At 34.8% G+C, this 24499-nt stretch overlaps 1 protein-coding gene across 2 annotated transcripts in view; it reads left to right on the top strand.

Moving 5' to 3' along the window:
• Positions 1-24409, top strand: part of LOC141389342 (acyl-CoA Delta-9 desaturase) — an 88929-nt gene extending 64520 nt beyond the window's left edge. For both annotated transcript variants that reach the window (XM_073960707.1, XM_073960706.1), the window contains exons 2-6: positions 11672-12263; positions 20961-21091; positions 21165-21556; positions 23949-24124; positions 24196-24409. In XM_073960707.1, coding sequence (XP_073816808.1) covers positions 11762-12263; positions 20961-21091; positions 21165-21556; positions 23949-24124; positions 24196-24359 — 1365 coding nt within the window. In that variant the 5' untranslated portion in view covers positions 11672-11761 and the 3' untranslated portion in view covers positions 24360-24409. The remainder of the gene's footprint in view (positions 1-11671; positions 12264-20960; positions 21092-21164; positions 21557-23948; positions 24125-24195) is intronic.
• The last annotated feature ends 90 nt before the right edge of the window (positions 24410-24499 follow it).

The raw sequence follows: 24499 nt of genomic DNA, 5'->3' as shown, positions 1-24499 counted from the left end.
TTCTTCATAAAACAATTAATTAATTAATTCAATAACAATACCGCTGCGATTAATCGTGGGATATTTTCCAAAAAAATATAGTGCTTTTTGGTCATTATCAAAAAATTATATACAGCGATATAATTTTCAGAACAATAAGTACTACTTTCAATGAACAGTCGAACAGTCTTCAAACTACGCTTAAACGAAAATTTTGAACTATTGTGGGAGGTATCCGAAACAAATAAAAACTTCTCATTGAAGTTTTTTCTTTGTTCACCTTTAAGGCCTCGACACATAAGAAGCATGACATTCTTGCTTAAGTCATATCGACCTAATTCAAATGTGATTTTGAAATCTTTTTATTAGGTCGAACTTTGCCTTTAGTCTTTTATCAAATATGACTTCAGCAATAATGCCATGCTTCTTATGTGTCGCAGCCTTTATACTTAGAGCTGACGATTGATGTTTGGATATAAACAGGTTTTTGTTGAAGAAGTTATTGAAAAATAACTTCGGTGGAGAATATCCACAAACATGAAAAAAGGAACTGATGTGGCGAGGATCGAAACTAGTCTTCCCTGCCTTACGCCTTGGCGAACAATGCCAAACTCTCTTCACTAATAAATTATTTGTTTTAAAATATTAAAACAACAACAATGGGATTAAGCCAGACTATTTTGAAAAACAAAATTTTAACAGCTACCCTAATATAAACCATAATTTTTTCCTTAGCCTCTATACCAACCAGTAAGGATCATAGTCGGGGGGAATGTGTGACGGAATTTTGTCTAGAAATAAGTGAACCATATTATATAGAAATCAGTTCAAATTGATATACATATATCTCCTATATTTTACATATTCACAGTGGTGTATGGTATCATATAGTCGCCCCGTTATGATACCCTACACCACTGTGAATATGTAAAATATAGGAGATATTTATAAATTTGAACTGGTTTCTATATAATATGGTACACTTATTACTAGACAAAATTCCGTCACACATTCCAAATTTCATCAAAATTGGACAGATCGGGCGAAAATATATATGGGAGATATATCCAAATCTGAACCTATTTCAATATAATTTGGCACACTTATTTCTAGACCGAATTCAGTCACACATTCTAAATTTCATCAAAATCGGCCGAAAAAATATATATGGGAGCTATATCCAAATCTGAACCGATTTCGATGTAATTTGGCACATTTATTTTTGGACTGAATTCAGTCACACATTCCACATTCATCAAAATCGGACGTATATAGCGTGTTTGGTGCAGCAAATACTTCAAATCGGCCGAAAATATATATGGGAGCTATATCTAAATCTGAACCGATTTTCACCAAAAGCAATAGCATTCTTCCTATGGCTAAAAAAATATATTACTAAATTTTCAGCTGTATCGGACAAAAAATGCGACCTGTACGTTGCTAACGAAAATACATGGACAGACAGACGGAGATGCATAAATCGACTCAGAAAGTGATTATATGTATATCCCCAAAAGAAACTATGGGTATATTTCGTTTCCTTTTGTATGTTACATACAAATGCACAAAGACATAATACCCCTTACCACAGTGTGGTGTAGGGTAAAAAACGCCACCAATGCTAAATTATACGATGTCCAAAGCTTCAGGCGAATCGGACTCTCAATTAATAAGTTATCGTGCTCCTCAGACATTTTAGTTGGTGCAGGGATGGTTTTTTTTAAAGCATTTGGGTCATGATCTCTGGGAGCGTTAAGACAACCTTTTGCAAAAAATCAGATCAAGCTCAAAGAAGGGTCATATCGGGCCACTCCTTTAAAAATTCAACATTATTCGCTAAATGGGACTCACAGGTTTGGTTCAAACTTTGGACATAGTAATATTTCTTCGAGATATAGATCCAGTTCGAATATGGGCCATATAGTTCCACTTTTTCGGGTACCTTCCACACAAAATTGTTCAAAGTTATTCCCAAATCGCTCATCTACTCAAAGAGTGACACATCTCAAAAATCAAGCTTCGAGAAAAACACGTTTTAAGTTAATTTAACTTCCCAACTTAAAAAGGTTATTACACAAAAAATGTAGTTATTTACTACATGGATCATCTTTTGTAAGGAGCTAGTCAGATATCCGTGCTAAATTTCTGTGGAAGATCAAGCACGATTTGAAGTGTTTTAGCGCTTCATAAACTCAAAAAAACTTTTTTGATGATTTATGACAAATTCCTAGAAAACAACTGTAACTCGCTGGGTTCTAGAGATATCGACTTGATAATTTAACACAACAATTTAACACCCATTGCTAACTCCAAAAACCCAGTTTTTGAGTTATGCCACTCTTTGAGTAAATGAGCGATATGATTACACATATATCATGTTGTATCATATATAATTTTATTTTATATATCATATCAATGAAAAGTGGTTTATGCGGCACCTTTTTCAATATTTAAATAAAATAAAAGTTATTGTAGTCATAATAGGCAAAAGGTCATTCATTCGAGCAACAGGAAATAAATACATTTTTGAAATTTATTTTTTTCATTTCATAGTATTTGTTTTTTTTTTCAAAGATAGAATAAGCATTATTTTAGTTATTAATAGGAAAAAGACTTGCTGCAATTCGAATAAAAGCTAAATTCTTCAACATCAGCTTTATCTGCGCTCATGCTCCCACTGAAGAAAAGGATGAACAGACCAAAGATATATTTTACGAGCGCTTAGAAGAAACATATGACCGTTGCCCTGCCCATGACATTAAAATCATTCTAGGCGATTTTAATGCCAAAATTGGAAAGGAGAATATCTTTGGCCCAACAGTCGGGAAATTCAGTCTCCACAGTGAAACATCTGACAATGGTATGAGACTGATAGACTTTGCAGCTGCAAAAAACATGGTAGTTAGCAGTACCAGATTTAATCATCTCGATATTCATAAGGGCACCTGGCTGTCTCCAGATCAGAAAACAAGAAACCAAATTGATCATGTTGTGATAGATGGAAGACATTCATCGAGCGTGTTGGATGTACGATCGTTCCGAGGCGCAAACATTGATTCGGACCACTACCTTGTTGCAGCAAAGGTACGCACCCGCTTAAACGTAGCAAACAAAGTACGAACAGACACAACACGAAAGTTAGACATCGGTAAGCTGCAATCACAACAGATAGCCACAGCATATTCCACTCAACTAGCCCAATTGCTTAATCAAAGCCCTCCTCATCCCGATAACATATCAGCGCAATGGCAAAGCATTGCCCACTCCATGCAAACAGCCGCAAAATCCATACTTGGATACCAGAGACCTCCACCAAGGAATCCATGGTATGATGAGGAGTGTCGTGCTGCCACCGAAGAGAAAAATGCGGCATATAAGGCTACTTTACAATCCGTAGCAACGCGTAGCGCACGAGAGAGATACAGGGAGAAAAGGAGAGAGGAGAAACGTCTTTTCCGCAGGAAAAAGAGAGAGATGGAAAAGCGGGAGTGTGAAAAAATCGAGATGTACAGGAGCCAGAATGAAGTCCGAAAATTCTACCAAAGAGTCAAGCATCAAACTGATGGCTTTGGTACAGGCACATCCTCCTGTAGAGACCAGCAAGGTAATTTGGTAACTGATACAGATAGTGTACTCAGGATATGGAAAGAACATTTTTCAAATCTGTTTGTATCCAATAGCAGCGAAGACGACGAAGATACCACAGTCCCAATCCCAGAAGATGGTATTGAATGTATACCGCCCAGCCAAGATGAGGTAAAGACAGCAATAAATCGGCTGAAGAATAATAAGGCAGCAGGGGCCGATGGCTTACCAGCCGAGCTGTTCAAAACCGGAGGCGACACGCTGATAAGGTGTATTCATCAGCTAGTTAGCACCATCTGGCAGGAAGAACGAGTACCCGACGATTGGAACCTGAGTATCCTGTGCCCCGTCCACAAGAAGGGAGATAAGACTGTATGCTCTAACTATAGGGGCATAAGTCTACTCCCTATTGCCCACAAGATCGTGTCAGGGATATTGTGCGAACGACTAAAGCCAATGGTCAACGAGATTATTGGACCATACCAATGCGGCTTTAGACCTGGCAAGTCCACCATTGACCAGATATTTACCCTGCGGCAAATCCTGGAGAAGACCCAAGAGATGCAGATCGACACCTACCACCTTTTTGTCGATTATAAAGCAGCCTTCGACAGTCCGCTGCGCTCAAAGGTATTCCAAGCCATGTCTGAATTTGGTATTCCCGCAAAGCTCATCCGGCTTTGTAAAATGACTTTAACTGACACGAGGTCCTCAGTTAAAATAGGAAAGAACCTCTCCGAAGAGTTTGGTACCAAAAGAGGTTTCAGACAAGGAGACAGCCTTTCGTGTGACCTCTTCAACATCCTGCTAGAAAAGGTTATACGAGAGGCAAACGTCAAAAGAAGTGGCACAATCTACACCAACAGTCACATGTTACTTGCTTATGCTGATGATATAGACATCATGGGTCGATCAGTAAAAGAAGTAACTGATACCTTTATAAAGGTCGAAGGAGAATCTGCTAAAGTGGGTCTGGCGGTAAACGGTGAGAAGACCAAGTTGATGGTGTCGACGCGCAATGCGTCCATTGAGCTCGGACCGACTGTGGAAGTTGGTTCCTATAATATTGAGGTAGTAAAAGACTTCGTCTACCTCGGCACCTCCGTCAACACAACAAACGACATCAGTTGTGAAATAAAAAGAAGAATTGTATTGGCCAACAGATGCTACTTTGGATTAAGTAAGCAGTTTAAAAACAAAGCCACATCTCGTCAAACAAAAATAACGCTCTACAAAACACTGATACTACCCGTGCTGATGTATGGCTCCGAAGCCTGGGTACTTGCGCAAGCAGACATGGCAGTGCTTGGTGTGTTTGAGAGAAAAATTCTTCGAAAGATCTACGGACCAATCTGCGTTGACGGTGAATATCGACGTCGCATGAACCACGAGCTGTATCTGCTATACAACGACATCAATATTGTTAAACGTATCGAGATGCAGCGATTGCGTTGGCTAGGCCATATCATAAGAATGAGCGATGATGAACCCGCTAAAAAGGCGTATGAATACATGCCACATGGCGGTGCACGCAGAATTGGCAGGCCAAGGAATAGATGGCGCAAACAAGTGGATGATGAGATGACAAGGCGCGGTATTCCAGTGTGCAAAGCAACAAATAGAGAGGAATGGAGATCTCTTCTTAGTTCGGCCTATAGAACAAATGTTCTGTAATGGGCCAGCTAAGTAAGTAAGTAAGTAATAGGAAAAAGTTCATTTATTCTTGCTGCAGGAAATCATTTGTGAGAAAGTTTTAGAAAATTTTCTGTAAAATATTTTGTTGAATGACAATTTATGTATTTTTTCCAATTAATTATAGTTCAGTGCTTCAAGTATAAGAAAATAAAAAGTTTTGACACGATATCCAACTAGAATTATGAAAAAAAAAAATTGAAAATACATAAAACGCCTTAAAATTTAATGGTCAAAACAAATGCAATTGTGCCAAGTCACGTGCAAAAATCTTCATTATTTTGTAAAATATAATTTTTAATATTATTCAAATTATTTGTTTTTGTTGTTTTGGGAAGTTTGAAGTGAGTAAAATTTTAAAACTGTTGTTAGTCATACGTACTTCATTGGGGGAGTTCCGGGTCTAGGGGAGGGGCATGAGCATGGGTTCCAGAGTCAGAAACTTGGGAAATAATGTAAATTTCTTGATATTTTCCAGATGGATTTAATAAAATTCAGAGTCCAGAGTAGAGGTATATCTTTTATTAGCAAAAGTCAGAAGTCTGGGTCTCGAAAAAAATAAAGGCGTAGGGATTGGACCCGTATCAGAGGAAGTACTACTGAAGCAAAAAGTTTTAGACAGCCCGTCAGCTGATAATTTACCGCTCACATTTTATGGGAATAACTTTGAACCGGAAATGTATATTCCGGGAAGAGCATTGGCTTCCCAAAGAAAGAAATGATTTCAACACATTTAGTGTTCGCTAGAATACATAAAGCATATCCCAGAAATTTTATGAATAAATGCGTTTATTATGGAATTACATGTCAAAAAGTACTATTTATTGTTCAAAAACAGAAATACTATCCAAAATTCACTCAGATGACTATAAAACACGGTATTTATAATATAATGTTAATGGGCTTTATCTAGTACTAAATGTATTGCAAACCTCTTCTTTTCTTGAGACGCGTGTACTCTTCCCGGAAATTTCTATATACAAAATGTGTGCGGCAAATTATCATCTGACGGGATTTCTAAATCTTTTTGCCTTTATAGAATCCCAATTTCCAACGATATCGCCCGATATAACGTCAATAGATCAATAGTACTCAATCTGATAAGGGTCCGATCCCTACGCTCATATGTTTTTCGAGACCCAAACTTCTGACTTTTGTTAATAGACGATATAACTGCACTCTGGACTCTGAATTTTATTAAATCCAAAACTTAAATGTCAAGAAATTTCCATTATTACCTAAGTTTTTGACTCTTGCACCATTGCTCATGCCCCTACCCTAGACCCACCACTCCCACGATGAATTACGTATGACTGATACCAGTTTTAAAATTTTAATCACTTTTAAACTACCCAAAACAAGAAAACAAATAATGACAATCATATTAAATGTGATATTTTACAAAATATTGAAGATATTTGCATGTGATTTGGTTCAGTTGCATATGTTTTGACCATTAAATTTATGTATTTTTATGAATTTTTAAATTTTTTCATAACTCTCTTTAGACATTTTATTAAAACATTTTATATTCTTATTCTTGAAGTATTGAACTATAACTAATTGCAAAAAATACCTAAATTGTCTTTCAAAAAAATATTTTACAGAAAATTTTCTAGAACGTGCAATTTTGTTGCAAATGTATTGGCCACCACTGTATCTACACTCGCGATCATCTGAATAGGTTTGACATTTTTTTCTTTTTATATGTTTATATTACAGGTCCATACTATTTAGTTTTTGAGAGTCCTATACTATGCCAACATTCACAAGAAAAAACATAACGGTGTTTCCATAATTTCGGAAAATATCCCAATTATAATAAAAAATGGACATTCTTCCAGACCAATTTTCGAACATTTATGATACATGTGGTCAACTATGGTGGATTTGTGAGCATGATAATACTTTAATTTGTACTGGAAGGATGGTTAAAAAACGAAACTTTAGCTAAAATACCAACTATTTTCAATGACCTTTCTAATTTATTGATCCTAATAATATGGGTAACACTTGGTATTTGCTTTCAGAAAATTTTCAGAAGAGATCTGAAGAAATCAAAAAGTCTTTTAAAGCTGATTTATAAACCGTTTTTGTTGGAAAATTTCTTGATTTTATCTAAAAGTTCTTGGTAACTTTTCCAGGTTGAGAATTGAACCAACGTTCCTAATAAAGCGGGTCAAATTTGTTGTAGAATTTATCAGAATGTTCCATTTTACTAAACTAAACCAAAAAAACTGCGCAATATTTGCATGGGTAGTAAAATTTTTTCACTTTTTTACATTTTTTACTATAATTGAGATATTTTCTGAATATTTTTCTATTTTTTCTTGTGAATGTTGGCACAGTATAGAGCTCTCAAAAACTAAATTGTATGGATCTGTAATAAGAACACATCAGAAGATACCTTAACATATAAAACGAAAAAAATTCAAACCTATTCAGATGATCGCGAGTGTATAAAAATAAAAATCAAATGTCATTATTGGGAAATTGAATCAGTTGAGTCACTTCTTGATAAGTCGCACCGCTTGCAAGAAAAATTCGGAAATCCTAAAAACCCCTTAAAATTTGACCTTTGACCCCGAATTTCAGCTTTTGGGAATTTTTGCTATTTCAATGTCTTCTTCGACTGGGTTATTGTTAATAAACCAATTTTGTTACTATAATCCCCGGTCCACACTATAATATTGCATTTGGTTTATTACCAGTTGATAACGTCCAACTGCACTTTTTTATCAAATTTTGAAATGACTTGATGATTTATTGGACTAGTTGGCCGAAATACCTCCAATAGATAATGGAAACTATAAACAAAACAGAAGACTGATAAGGGAACACCTGCTTATCTACTAGCCCTTTTTGTTATCTTCAGACATATTTATGAGACCCAATATATTTCGAAAAAAAAAAATCTGGCAACAATTTTGTTAATATAGTTTATATTGTTTATTTATAACAAAAATGATATACGTCATACCATTTGATTTTATTTAGTGTGCGGCAATCATTCAAAAAAAAGTAATTTTATCAAAAATACCAATAACATGCATTTACTTATATGAAATTTATATATCCTCACTACTGTAATTTATCACAATCTCTACTGGTAATCAGGCAACATGGCAGACAGACAGAAAGACATACAAACAAGGTCATAAATAGTACAAGTAGACTAATAAATGGTGTGAGATCATGACCAGATAATAAAGTATTTAACTGCATGCAATAATTTAAAAAAGGAGTATTTGGTGTTAAATTAAATTTCGCGTGATTGACCAAGGATAAACAAAGGCCTTGGTGGCGAAAAAATGCATCCTAGGATCCTAAGGAGAACTAGTAAATAACGGTTAATTCTTGTTCGACAGATATGTAAACTAATGAAGTAGTGAATGCAACAAACTATTAATTTTGTACTATCTTTTACTTTGAAATTAATACTGTCCCTTTGTTTAAAATTGAGTCACGATTGTTACAATTTATTGCTTTACCCTAATATTGGTATGTGGTTCCCAAAGCCTTTGTTTCGTAGTTTATTTGCATTTCTCCACATGTGGTGATAAGGGGGTCTCAACGTATTGCATATGTAGGTCCAACTGCATTCTAGGCTGAATCTATACTCACAACTGGATGATTTATTGAGCATTTCAGTTTTTTTCAACCTATCGATAATAAAAGTAGTAAAATGAAGAATTTATTAAGGAACTCCTGCAATTAATGGTTTATACCTAGTTGTGCGGGTCCAAAAGCTCTATTTTCTCTTTTGTTATTGAAAAATATTAAATAGTTTTGTGGCAAATGGCTGCCTGCGAAACCCCTTTTTTTGTAAAACCTTTTTGCAGTGCCAACGATAGCTCGAAAACCAATGGGCTGACTTGAAAGTGATAAGTAGAGGCAACCTCTTAAGAAGATAGTTTTTTCTATTGATTAGACCTGAAACAAAATTGAGTTCAAAAGCGTTGAACATTATTTTTCTTTATTTTCTAAGCAAATAACTACATCTGTGTATATTAAACCACTTTAACTGAAATTGTCGACATAGGCCGTTGTTTATGTGTTTATAGTATTCCAAAGGTGAGCAAAGGCTCTAGTCGGGACGGGGCCGACTATGTGATACCCTACACCACTACCCCTGTGCATAAGCTTTTCGCTCGTTAACATTTCTTTTAGGGAGATACTAAAGTTTTCATTAGGGAGATACTAAAGTTTTCATTAACCCTCAAAATTTCGTGACGATCCGGTCAAAATTGCGACCTGTAGCGTGATCAAAAAAGGAAAAATGGGATGTATTACCGACTATTGCGATATTTTCGTTATTTGGACACCTATGTCAACCAACTTTGCATCATTGTAAATATGGGATTTTCTACTTTCATAGTCAGGCTTTGCTTTGGAAGGTTGCCAACTTAAGCTGTGATATTCGTCATTATTATTAAAATCGCAAAAATGAAAAGTTTGGTTTCATTAGCGACTATTGCCATATATTCGTTGTTTGACCACCTACGACAACCTATTTTATATCGTTAGGAAGGTGATATTTCTACTTTAATTGTCAGGTTTTGCTTTTGGTATACCGCTTATAGACGCTGAGATATTTGCTTTAGAATAAAACGTTAAATTTTCCCCAAATAAGTTTTTTGCCCATTCCGACCCCTGAATATTATCCGGCCATCACCAATATCAGTAGTCTTCTTCCCCACCGGACCCCCACTAACCACCAAAATTTCGTGACAAGCGTGATTTAAAAAAAAAAAATGGAAAAATGGTAGTATTACCGACTATTGTGATATATCCGTTACTTGGCCACCTACGCTAACCTGCTTTGCATCATTGTAAAGATGGGATATTCTTCTTTCATTGTCAGGCTTTGCTTCTGGAAAGTCCCCAATTACACCTGTGATATTCGCCATTAAAATTAAAATCGCAAAAATGATAAGTTGGGTTTTATTTGTGACTATTTTGATGTCTTCGTTGTTTGACCACCTACTTCAAACTACTTTACATCGTTAGAAAGTGATATTTTCTACTTTCATTGCCAGTGTTTACTTTTGGTATACCGCTGATATATTTGCGCTGGAAAAAACGTCGACTTTTTCTCTAAAGAAGTTTTTTGCCCATTCCGACCCCTGAATATTATCCGTCCATCACCAATAGGCTTCTTCCCCTCCGGGACCCCCATCAACACCCAAAATTTGGTGACGATCCGATCAAAATTGCGACCTGTAGCGTGATTACAAGGTTTAGATAGTTTTGTCCGCTTATATTTGCGACCTAAAATGTTTTTTGAATTTTAACTTTTGTTTATTGAATTTTGAATTCCTTATTTTTGTGTTTTCCAATAATAAAGATATAAATAAATAAAAAGAAAAATAAAAAATAAATTTATAACTTTGTTTTCTTAAAGAAATTATCATTAAAAAAAAATGTACTGATGGGTGCTTTAGTTTTGCCCGCACTGTATAGCGCATTTAAAAAATCCGAATTCAACAAAATATATAGCTTATTTCCACCAATGGCCATTCCTGTACATCATCTGAAAATGTCATGGAAAGCGTTTTTAAAAAATAGTTCCTAGGGGGGATTCTCCGCACCCCCCGAAATTCAACAAAATGTATAGCCTACTTTCATCAGGGATCATACATTCTCTGAAATTTTCTGTAGTTTCAGAGATGTAAGATATTTAAAAGAGGCATGGTCGGGTCTTTATGCCCTAAATAAATACCTAGGGTCGAAGATTTAACCACCGTTTTCTCGCAAATTTATTTTCCAACCGATACGTTTGTAAGTTTTGCAAAAACAGCGTTTTTAGAAAATAGTGCTTTGTGGAGTTGCCCCGCCCCCTCTGAAATTAAGCAAAATATGTAGCCTATTTTCACCAAGGGTCATCCCGGTACATTCTCTGAAATTTTTAGGAAAATTGGTTTAGTAGTTTCAGAGATACCTATAACATATTTAAAAAAGTGAGCGTCGGAGAGGGTCGGAGATTCAACCACCGTTGCCTCGTAAATCAATTTTCTAACCGATACCTTCGTAAGTTTTGCAAAAGTAGCGTTTTTAAGAAATAGGGCCTAGGGGAAATTCAACAAAATGTATTACCAATTTTCACCACGGGTCCTCCCTATACATTCTCTGAAATTTTCAGGAAAATCGGTTCAGTAGTTTTGGATATATAACATATTTAAAAGTGAGCGCGTTTTTTTTTAAATAGGGTCCACCGAAATTCAACAAAATATATAGCCTATTTTTACATGGGTCTTCCCTGTACATTCTCTGAAATTTTCAAGAAAATCGGTTCAGCCGTTTTTGAGTCTACACGGAACATACATACTAACATACACACATTGTCTTTTATATATAAGATTTAGCAAATACATCCAAAGAAATTATTAATTTTTCGTTACTTCCTCCTTTGCAGCATAACAAAACTGGATACTACTTAGATCTCAGATTATCTACAAAAATTCCTCCTGGTCTATTTACCACGAAAACTTAAAAGAAACACAACATGTGCCTTTCAACGCCTACAACAAAAGACACCACCAATGATGGTGATACATCAGGGAGTACAACAACAACATGTTCGGCATCTAGTCAATGTCCAAATGCAACAACAAAATGTAACCTTAAACCAAATTCATCATCACCATCACCGCCGCCTACACAATTCGATTGCAATGGTAATGAAAAGCACAGCAGCAGCGGTAATAGCAACAGTATTATTCATCGCAAGACAAACAAGAGGTCGTCCACAACCTCCACCAAAGATGCGAGCAGTGACTTATCATCATTAGACTACAATGAAGAGAAGAATTCTGTCTACAAAGAAATACAACATTCATCAACCAAAGATACAAAAGAGGCCGCCGCCATAGCAGCTGAGCTGCAAACAGAAGAATATCAACCAAAGATCAGATGGCCAGATTTGGGTGCACAATTATTTCTACATTCAGGAGCGGTGTATGGCTTATATTTGCTGTTCTCAGCAAAATTTTATACATTTGTGTGGTGTAAGTAAAAAAAGTTTTGAATTTAAATATCGTTATAAAAATAAGTGTGGGCTATAAACATTATTTTTGAGGTACATTTAGAACAGTAAATGTGGTTTTTTTAAAAAATTGTTTTTTAGGGACCATCACAGCAATAGACGTAAATGTGTGAGAAGCTCTTCAGTTTCTTAAGCGGGTATGTATCCGCTTGAGATTATAGATTGAATTTATATCATTACTAGACAGCGGAATCCTATGCAAATGCATATATGGTTAGGATGGTCGTTGAGAAAATCTGATTAGATAGAAACTCGTTTTATCACAAAATAAAACGAATTAGGCCCAGAAATGTTTGCATATTTTGCATATCGTGCATATTTTGACATATTTGCATAAAATGAGCATATGCAAAAATATATACAAGGATTTGTGGTCAAAATATCCCACCGAAACGGCTGAAATTTGGTATTAAGTCTTCGATAGGGGTATGAAACTTTACACCCAAAATTTGTCCGCATAGGTCCACGTCTTCATATAGCCCCCATAGAACAGTACCCCCCGATTTCCGATATTTTGAAGGTTGTGGCCTCAACATCACACTGAAATGGCTGACATTTTGTATGGGGTCTTCGTTGGAAGTATAAAACTTCCCACCTGAAATTTGTCAGTATAGGTCCATGTCTTCTTATAGCCCCCATAGAACGGTACCTCCCAATTTGGTGAAATTTGGCACTTAGTCTTCGTTGGGAGTATAAAACTTTCCACCTGAAATTTGTCGGTATAGATCTACGTCTTCATATAGCCCTCATAGAACGGTACCTCCGGATTTGTGGCATTTTGCAGGTTGTGGCCTCAATATCCCACCGAAATGGCTGAAATATGGTATTAAGTCTTTCTTGGGGGTATAAAACTTTCCACCTGAAGATTTCGGTATAGGTCCACGTCTTCATATAGCCCGGTAGCTCCCGATTTCCGGTATTTTGAAGGTTGTGGCCTTAATATCTCGCCGAAATTGCTGAAATTTGGTATTAAGTCTTCCTTGGGGGTAAAAAACTTTCTACCTAAAATTTGTCGGTTTAGGTTCAGGCCTTCATAAAACGTTACCTCCCGATTTTCGGTAATTGAAGGTTGTGTGTGGACTTGTCTGAAGAGAATTTTAACAGAAAAGTTTTGCAATTTTTTACCTATTATTGGAATATTTGTTGCATAATAAAATATGTAAAATGAAAAAATTTTCCATATTCACATATTATTTTTGCATATGCAAAATTTATGCATTTTGCATATGACATATTTGTCGATTGCAATTTAATCAGAAGCCAAAAATATGCCCAGACCCAAAATTTGACATGAATCGCACCAAAAGTAGGGGTTGCATAAAATTCCCCTGTCTAATCATTACCATAATATGGATTCCAACACATAGATTTTCTCACACGAAGACAAATTTGAATTTTGCAGTTATTGTTGTATTGTTATCTGTACGTTACGACGTCACAATGTTACACCCCATTTAATCTAATCTTTGATATCCATTCAGAAACCTCATATTATATAATAGCCCAATAATACTAAATATTACAATTATATTTACGGAAATTGTTAAATGTCTGCTTTTATCTAAAACTGATATTATTAGCAAGTTTGTTTTCTTTTATTGTCTTTTTTAAGCGGCCATTAGTAAGCATTTTCTAAAATTATAAATAAATATTTGTTTTTATCATCACCATGCTTCCACAACAAAGCCAAAATATTTTTGTCTGGCTAGTCGATAAGAATAAACAAAAATACAGCAACATTTTAAGCTTCAGACAGTTCACGTCTGCTGCTATTATAACGATGACGATGTATTCTCAACATTTTCAAAACAATCATTGAACTTAAATTTGTTTAGAAATTGGCATAGCATAATTAAAACTTGTAAATTATTATTTAAATACATCAAAAAAAAAAAAAATTGTAGATGCTTGAAAATTGAGACTACACTGAGAAAAACGTGATGAGATTGATTGTAAACATAATTGTCTGCAGAATATTTGTGAATACATAGCACGTTGAGCCTTAACAAAATTCAAATGAAAGGTTCTTACACCTGGGAAATTTTGCAGTTTTCGAAACTACAATGTTCGTAGATGAGAAATATCAAAAAAACAACAAAAAAATCAACGGAGGGATTTTCAGAAAAACTCGCGGTCAAAGTTCACATTTTTAGTGTTTTTTTTATGTTTTCACGATTTTGCTTGGAAACCGCAAGATCTATCGAAATGGGATGGAAGAAAATGTTGTAGCAGTGAAAATTCTCTACAAGATTGTCCTTTACGATGCCTTCGTAGGTATTACCAGTTTTGAGATATAGAAGTTCAAATTTTGACAATTTACTGACATATATAACAAAAAACAAGGTCATAACTGCAATTTCCCAACTTAAACTTACATATCTCAAAAATGGTTCAACCTAGGAAAAAATTACGAAAAACAATCTGATAGAGAATTTTCACAGCTATAAGATTTTCTCTAGTCCCATTTCGATAAAGCTTTCCGTTTTCAAGCAAATCGTGAAAACCTAACACAAAAAACCTAAAAATTTGGCCTTCTATATCTCAAAAATGGTAAACCCTAGGAACAAATCATAACAGTCAATCCTCTGGAGAATTTTCATAACTACAAAATTATCTTTAGCCCCATTTCGATAGGACTTGCGGTTTGCAAGCAAAATCGAGAAAACCCTAAAATAAACCTAAAAATGTGAACTTTGACCGCGATTTATTTAAAAATCCCTCCAGCGATTTTTTTGTTTTTTCTCATATATGTATGAACAATGTAGTTTCAGAATCCGCAAAAACTTCCCAGGTATAACCACCTTCCATTAAATTTGGTTCAAGAGCACCGTGTCAAGTAAAGGAACACTTTTCGAACAAAAAGTGGTAAAACTTGAAGATTCTTGCACGTAAAAACATAGCTTATATTTAAGTTTAAGCGAAAATTGGAAATACTTTGCATTTCTCTGTGTAACTCTGATATTCTGTTCACTTCTTCTTATTTCTTATTGTGTAAGTCAAATAAATGAAATAAAATATGACGGTCTGTCTGCTACATTGGTATAATTGAAATCACCAATAAAACCACTGATTGTTGTTTATGGCCCCAACATGTGAAGTAGAAAACATTGGCAACATTGTTTGGCGATTGCCCACTAAGTAACAGACGTATGTACATATGTATGTGTTGTTTTATTAAGTGTCATTAATTAATGCTATTTTTAGTTATTAATTGGTCAATAAAAACGTACTGAATTTACATATTCTGATATGAATTCATGGAGATACTATTAATCAATAGGTGCCTAAGTGCAAAACGAAAATCACGTGTAAATTAGTATGACTGAATTCAATAGGTGGTTCAAAGTAGCCATGGAACCGGAAATATGGTTGTAAACGTTATGCGATGTACAGCAAAAAAAAAAAACTATTTCCCACGAACATTTCCGAAGGGACAAGGGAAGTCTTCTCCCATATTAATGAGTGCAGTCCAAAAATATCTATGGGATGATGTGAGATCTCCTTCATCGCCCAGTCTGGACTTTATAGACATATGACATACAACCGGCATTCAGGGTGAAATACCACCCAGGACTATATCTTCCAACCCGTTTGGAAATTTGAATTCATCTCAGAGGCAAAGTTGTAGCATATCTCAAATTGAACAAAAATTGTGGACACATAAACCAAATTTTATCTTCTAGGTCATAATCGTCAAGATGTAACTTCTTTTTACATTTTTTCTCGATCCAATTTGAAGCAAACAACCATCGACAATAATGCACCTTAGATCTCAATAAACATATTTTTATGTTTTTTCAATGATTGTACTCTTCGAATTTCTTGAATTTGTATTAAACTACTATTAATTACAAAAATGTTAAGTCCTAATTGGTAGAGGATTTCGAAAAATTAATATTTTTCTTAATTTTTTACAATTTGTCTATACAATTTTTTATACCAGAGTGAAACATTTGTTATTTGATCAAAAAATAAAAAATTACATTTTAACATTTGTTTTGTTATTTTATTTAGGAATTTATCTAAAGCATCGTAAAAATGGATTTATTCTTCGACTTTGAAAATGGATTAGCAATTATTGTACCGTTGTACGTCAAATAATCTACCAAATATTAAAGTGATATTTTCTTCAGAAGATGATTATTTAAATGCGAAAGAGGATTTGAATTTGAAATATGCCATTGGTAAACCTATCACGGGCTCAAAAAAATCTTTCAGTAATACCTACTAATGCTGGTACACTAATTGCTAAACCATTCTTAAAATCCCAAAATGAAGAAGTTTTTTTAAGATTTTTAGGATAAATTCCAAAACAAAACAAATGTTAATAAATGAAACGTTTTTTTTTTGGTAAAATAACATATGTTGCACAGTGGTATATAGGAACAAATTTAATGACAAATTAAAAAAAAAATGGGAACAATAGTAATTATTCGAATCCCACTACCAAATAGGACTTAAAATAGGTCTATGTTTTTGGTAAAGGTCTCATATAACGGTAACTCCCGATTTTAGAAACAGTTTTGACCGAACTACCTGTAATTGTACATTTAAGGCTCCCACAAAACATCTCCACTGAAAATTGTCAACATGTTTCCATGTTTTGGTATAGCCCCTGTATATCGGTACCTTCCCGATTTTCGTAATTTTGAGAACTTTAGCTACAATTTTTTACTGAACTACCTGTTATTTGACACTTGAGATTCCAGTGGTCACAAAACTTCTCCACCAAAAATTGCCTACATAGGTTCTTGTTTTGGTGTAGGCCTCATATAACGGTAGTTCCCGATTTTCTGTTTTTTTGACAATTTTAGCTATATTTTTCTACCAAACTAGGGGTAATTTGACATTTGAGGTTCCCAGTGGTCACAAAACGTCTCCACCAAATATTGACAACATAGGTCCACACTTTGTTATATGCTCATAAAATTGTTGACAGGAAAGAAAAGTAACTATTCCACTTTAGGTAAATTTTATGGTGGAGGGTATAAATGTCCAAACTTAGTTTTAGTTCGAAAATGGTCCATATCGATCCATTCAAGTTCAACATTTTTGTTTATGTTCGAGTATCTTTTGAAATTTATTTCGAAGGTAATCCTTGTGGTTCAGTTTACAGCGATATTATCTTTTACGTGGCAAGTCCATGATAACCAAAAGCTCAAAATTATACAGTGACCCACTAAAATGACTATCGAAAAAATGACTACCAAAATAAAATGCAATTCAAATCAATATTTTTGTCGGCAGGTCCATACATCTTAACCAGTAAGGAAAGGATCATAGTCGGGGCGGGGCCGACTATATGATACCCTACACCACTGAGAATATGCAAAATATAGGAGATATATATCAATTTGAACTGATTTCTATATAATATGGTACACTTATTACTAGAGAAAATTCCGTCACACATTCCAACTTTCATCAAAATTGGACAAATCTGGACCGATTTCGATATAAGTTGGAACAATTATTTCTAGACCAAATTCAGTCACACATTCCAAATTTCATCAAAATTGGACGTAAATAGCGTGTTTGGTGCCGCAAATACCTCAAATCGGCCGAAAATATATATGGGAGCTATATCCAAATCTGAACCGATTTCAGTCCCACATTCCAAATTTCATCAAAATTGGATGGAAATAGCGTGTTTTGTGCCGCAAATACGTCAAATCGGTCGAAAATATATATGGGAGCTATATCCAAATCTGAACCGATTTCGATGTAGTTTGGCACATTTATTTTAAGACCGAATTCAGTTACACATTCAAAATTTCATCAAAATCGGACGTATATAGCGTGTTTGGTGCAGCAAATACGTCAAATCGGCCGAATATATATATATATATATATATGGGAGCTATATCCAAATCTGAACCGATTTCGATACAATTTGGTACATTTATTTATAGACCTAATTGGACAGAGATAGCGTGCTTGGTGCATCAAATCGGACGAAAATGTATATGGGAGCTATATCCAAATCTGAACCGATTTTCACCAAAATCAATAGCGTTCTTCCGACGGCTAAAAAAATGATATGGCCCAATTTTCAGCCAAATCGGAAAACAAATGCGAACGGACGGACATGCATAAATCGACTCAGAAAGTGATTCTATGCATATCCCTAGAAGGAACTATGGGTCTATCTCTTTTCCTTATGCATGTTACATACATAATAACACATAATACCCCTTACCACAGTGTGGTGTAGGGTATAAAAAGGCCACAAAATTCAGAAAACCCCTACTTTTTGGGGAAAAGGATTTTTGTTGTGTATCAGGTATTTGATGAAAGTTCAATTCACACAGGCTGAGAGTATATCTCTGTCGGTCGACCGGCACTTGTTTACTTGTTGAGTTTACGAGGTCTGATCAAAAATAACCGTTACTTTCAAATATTATGAGTTACATATGTTCGATTTTCGTTTTAATACCCTCAGCCTTTAGGCTAGAAAGGGTATACACACTTTCATACGGTCAAAATGTGCCTCATCGAAATAATGGTTTTAGACCTCAAGTATGTTTGGACGAAATGTGTTTCAGACAATTTGGAGTCAATTTAGCAATGTCCGTCCGTCTGTCTGGCTGGCTGGTGCGCACGATAACGCTCAAACGGATGAGCCAATCTGGTCCAAAATTTGCTAGTAATATTTTGTCCAAACATAGTTTAAGTTCGAAGATGGGTCATATCGGTCTACTCCTTCAGGTACCTTTCCACAAAAGTTCGAAAATGTTCGGAAAATTTGTGCGCACGATAACTCTTGAAGGGAGTAACTGATTTGGTCCATACTTTGCACATCGCGAAATTTCTACCAGACTTACATAAGGTTCCAGTGTGGACTCAATCGGCCAACTCTTTCGGGTACCTCCCACACGACATTTTGGAAAAGTTCAGTTTATGACCTGCTCTCGAATTGCTTTGTTTTTTGTTGTAACAACTTGTATTCACTGTCCCCCCTGAGAAAATAGCCTGAATGTGCAAAAACCCGTATGAAGCCGTGTATAGGGGTTGAAGGGTAATATAACTCTCGAACGGATCAACCGATTTGGTCCAACGATACCCATTTCCAACGATACCCATTTTGTAAAAATCGGTTCAGTAGAACCGGGTCTAGCGGGTACCGGGTACCCGGACTTTCGGGTCAAATAACAAGGTAACCGGGTCCGTCCCCCAAAAAAATGTTATATTCCCGTAATCAGCGCAAAAATACCTACCTCTGGAAAAAATTTAAAAAAATCGGAGAGTTTTTACTGTACTAGAGTTGTTCCGATATCGCTATTCAAGTTGACATTTTTAGGGTTTTTTTAGGCTTTCACAATTTAGCTTGGAAACCGCAAGTCCTATCGAAATAGGACTAAAGAAACTGTTGTAGCTATGAAAATTCTCTATAAGATTGACCTTTACGATTGGGACAATGCATTGCTACCTTATAACACAAGTACCTACTCGTACATGGTGCGCCTTAACTAACTTTTAGTGAAAACCGCTTACACCTGGGAAGTTTTTGCGGATTTTGAAACAGCAATGTTCTTAGGTGAGAAAAATTCAAAAACAAGAAAAAATCGCTGGAGGGATTTTTAAATCAATCGCGGTCAAAATACACTTTTTTAGGTTTATTTTAGGTTTCGCGATTTTGCTTGGAAACCGCAAGTAATATCGAAATGGGTTTACCATTTTTGAGATATATAGAGGTTCAAGTCACACTTTTAGCTTTTTTGTTAGGGTTTCACGATTCGCTTGAAAACGATAAGTCTTATCGAAAAGGGGCTTGAGAGAATCTTTAAGCTTTGAAATTTTTTTTACAAGATTGGCTTTCTTAATTTTTTTCCTAGTTTGTACCATTTTCGAGATTATAAGTTTAAGTTGGGAAATTGCAGTCATGACATTGTTTTATAAGGAGGCGATACAGTCAAAGCATTGTCCCAATTTGAACTTCTATATCTCAATAACGGTGAAACCTACGAAGTTATCGTAAAGGTCAATCATGTAGAGGAGTTTCATAGCTACAACATTTTCTGTAGTCCCATTTTGATAGGACTTGCGGTTTCCAAGCAAAATCGTGAAAACCTAAAAAACCCCTAAAAATGTCAACTTGAATCGCGATTTATTTAAAAAGCGCTCCGGCGATTTTTTTTTTGTTTTTTGATTTTTCTTGTCTATGAAGATTGTGGTTTCAGAATCCGCAAAAACTTCCCAAGGGTAAGCACCTTCCATTTAAAGTTGCTTCAAGAACACCGTGCGCTACAAATGAGTAGGAAATTTTCCCTTCAAAAATAACAGCATCAAATTTTGTATCCCACCCAATGAAATGTATTGTTCAATGAGGCAAATCCACATCGCACTGTTTAATATAATCACACATAAATATAAAAAGTCGATGACTTCAATCTCTAATGACGTTAACTAGACGAATGACATCGCATTGAGTAGAATTTTAACTAAGCGTGAGGTTTCAGAAGACTTTTGAATTAAAAACTCAGCAATTATGTCGCCAGCAACGAAATACGAATTAAACTATGACCTAACCCAAATTCGTTTTCAAATGAATAATGACACACATATCGTATAGGTTTTTGACGGAAGATCATTTATATCAATAGTTGAGTAATCAAATTTATGTATTGAAATACAATTTTATGTTTATTCTTGTTTGTAGTAATTGTAACCATATGGATCTCTGGCATTGGCATAACCGCTGGGGCACATCGTCTCTGGTCACACAAATCTTATAATGCATCACTGCCGTTACGAATTGTATTGATGTTTTTATTTACGATTGCGGGTCAGGTAAGTAGTAAAATAATTGTCTGTGTGGAGTTCTTAACTTATTCGTATTTTTCTTCTTCTTTATTTCGTTTAGCGTGATGCCTATACCTGGTCATTGGATCATCGAATCCATCATAAATTCTCTGAGACTGAAGCCGATCCGCATAATGCTAAACGTGGCTTTTGGTTTGCCCATGTTGGTTGGTTATTCCTTACACCGCATCCCAAAGTGGCGGAAAAGCGTAAAGTAATCGATATGTCCGATTTGGAAAATGATAAAGTTGTTATGTTTCAACGTAAATGGTATATTCCATTGTTTGCCCTGATATCAATTGGTATGCCTGTTTTAACGCCATGGTACTTTTGGGGTGAAACACTTTGGACTTCGTTTTGGATATGTTTCACATTGAGATTTACATGTACCCTTAATGCTGCATTCTTTGTTAACAGTGTGGCTCATATGTGGGGTTCCCGGCCATATGATAAGTATGTTGTTTTATTAGTTGAAAAAATAGTTGAAATAATGCTAAGAATTGGTATGTTCCAATACTGCAAGAATCTACCAATTTTTTTCAATTTTGCGTTTCAAAATAGTAAGGCTCAATCTCATAGTCGTTGTTTTAACATTTTATTAAAACAATTTTAATTTATTAGTGGGAAAAAATTGGCGATGTTTACCAAGGGGTAAGGCATTGAAGACTACAGTTTCGGATTTCATCAAAGATTCTTATATGTTCCCTTAGTTTATATTTCTTCAACAAAAATTGTCTATACCCAGGTGACAATTCTTCGGCCAAATAAATAAGTGTCGAAAGAGGCACTATCATAGACAATTTCTTTGGCATTATCTAAACTCGAACAACTGAACTTAATAAATAAAAGTTAATTAAAATGAATATCAAGCTTTTTGTAGAAAATTAACTTATGTTGAAACTGAGGTATGGGGTATTGTAACTCGCGATCAGTTTTACTATACCATAACTTTTGACCGCATTTCGGTAAAATAAACTGTTTTAGCCCGATTCACCGAGGGGTTTCTTAAAATAATAATTTGAGCGGAAGCTGTGGTCGTACTAGTGTAAAAAAATCGGAAAAAATCGTTGAATTAAACGAGTTTCATTATGTTATTTCCAATTAGTGGTTTTACAACACAATGTGGAGCTTAATGCTCAAAGGAGAAGTTAAAGAGTACACTTCAGAGTTGAAGTTTCTAATGTATGATTTTTTAATATATGTACTGTATCTACCTCAAACGGATGCTGACATTTTGAAACCTGAAAAATGGGGTTTTTTGAATTTTTGCTCTAATCGGGACGCGCAGCTGGATTTCCCTAAAAGCTTATTATTTGATTGTAGTACTCGCGATTTCGCATTTTTTAATGTATAACATGAGGGTGTAGCCCTCACAGGATCACAGTCATCTGCGCCCAAACACGAAATTTTTGTGCGTAAATTTTTCTCAAAAACCTATTTTTTTGGTTTAAAATTTACAAACGTCATTCGATTTCCGTGGAAACCCGCGTAAATTTAGTTTTTTTACGTTCTGAATCTAACAAGCCACGGCGCGTAAAATTCCACCCACTAGATCGGCGGATATGATACTCCTCAAATTTCGAAAATTTGCAAAAAATTATTTTGAAAATATCGCATATTAAAACGCGTTCTGGATGTATCAGTTCTACTTAAATAAATAGATCGATACGCGTGTTTAAACTGCGCGAAAACAGATATTTAAAAACTCTCGTAAATCCAGAGATATAATAGATTTTTTCTAAAAATTGAGTGCGATGCTACATCCACGGTTCTTGATGGATCGCATTGAAACGGCATAGAATGATGTATTTTTTAATGGCGATTATTGAAATCGGATGCGGATAAAATGTAAATAAACTTCGCGGAAATTGTGACCATTTTACTGTATTTTGCACCCTAATATGCAGCAGATGCTACATCGTGGCCGCCAAATAGAATTTGACAAACTGTACATCAAATAAAAGGGATTGATTCGCTGTGTTGGAAAATCGAATGCGCATCATGTCATTTTCATAATTACACGGTTTATATGCGTCTCAAATGTTGTGATATTCAATATAACATTATTCTAACGTTATGCCACAATTGGAATTCCTTGTGATTTAATGTAAGGTTCTAATAATATTATCCAATAGGAAAACTATAAGCGAAAAATTTGTTACAACGAAATATCATCATTATTGCGTGAAATTTTGATGAAAATGCCGAAGAACTCAAACATTTTTTCTCCAACTTTTCCTATAAAACCATAAAAAAAATAAAATTAGAATAATATGATTTTAATTTTTTCGTATTATTTTCTTCGTATTTTTGCAAATAACATGAATGCTACAGCTCCAACCTTCACAACTTAGGTTTCATTTTATTCCTCAAAATGTCTGGATGCTGTTATAATTTTTTATATATTTTTCCTAAGTATGAGCGCTATTGTTTCAAAAATATGTTTGTAAATACGTGAAATTATTTAACAAATTTAATTTTTCGCGAATCCATTGAGACTTTGCGATTCTTTTTTGCATCATCGCAAAGGTTACGAATTCAGTTAACGATAATAGGATATAACAGCTAACTATATTAAGCCGCGATTTTTTTAAAATTTTTTCTTATTATCATAATTAAAACGGTCATATATTTTGCGCGCAACGATCAAAGTTAGTAACGAAAACAGATTTGGAATGCTGATCTTTTTCTTAATCTATGTACCAAAAATCATTGATGTAATATCAAAAAATTTTTTTGAAATGGAAAAGACAATTTTAGACATTTTTCCTGATATACACCTATTCTTATTGTTTTTGCATATAAACAATTTTTCTCAAGTAATTATTTTACTTATTATATTCAGGAACATTAGCCCCACAGAAAGTGCTTTCGTTGCATTTGTGGCTTTGGGTGAAGGATGGCACAACTATCACCATGTATTTCCTTGGGACTATAAAACTGGAGAATTTGGAAGTTATCGCATGAATATAACCACAGCCTTTATTGATTTCTGTGCCAAATATGGTTTGGCAGCTGGACGTAAGTTATAATAATATCGTATTTGTATATTTTGTATTAAAATAAATTTTTCCGCTTCTTAATCCCGCCAGGTAAATCTGTTTCACCCGATATGATTAAAAGACGAGCTGAAAAATGTGGTGACGGTAGTCGTTTCTTAACCGATGAATTTGCCCATAAAGATGCCGTTTGGGGCTATGGTGATAAAGATATACCCAATGAAGACCTACAGGAATTAGCAAAAATGAAAAACTAAATTAAATAAAAAACCATTAAGTAAATAAAAGAAATCGATTTCATCAATAATTGTTTAGTATTTCAGTTGCAGAGAATAGATGAACCTCGCATAACAATTATAGCAAAAAGTAAAACTATAACGAAACTTTATTCATTGAT

Source organism: Musca autumnalis, unplaced genomic scaffold (genome assembly GCF_047663935.1).
Source record: "Musca autumnalis isolate F117 unplaced genomic scaffold, ASM4766393v1 scaffold_1, whole genome shotgun sequence".
Classification (NCBI taxonomy): Eukaryota; Metazoa; Arthropoda; class Insecta; order Diptera; family Muscidae; genus Musca; species Musca autumnalis.
This window is presented reverse-complemented; position numbering and strand designations above follow the sequence as displayed.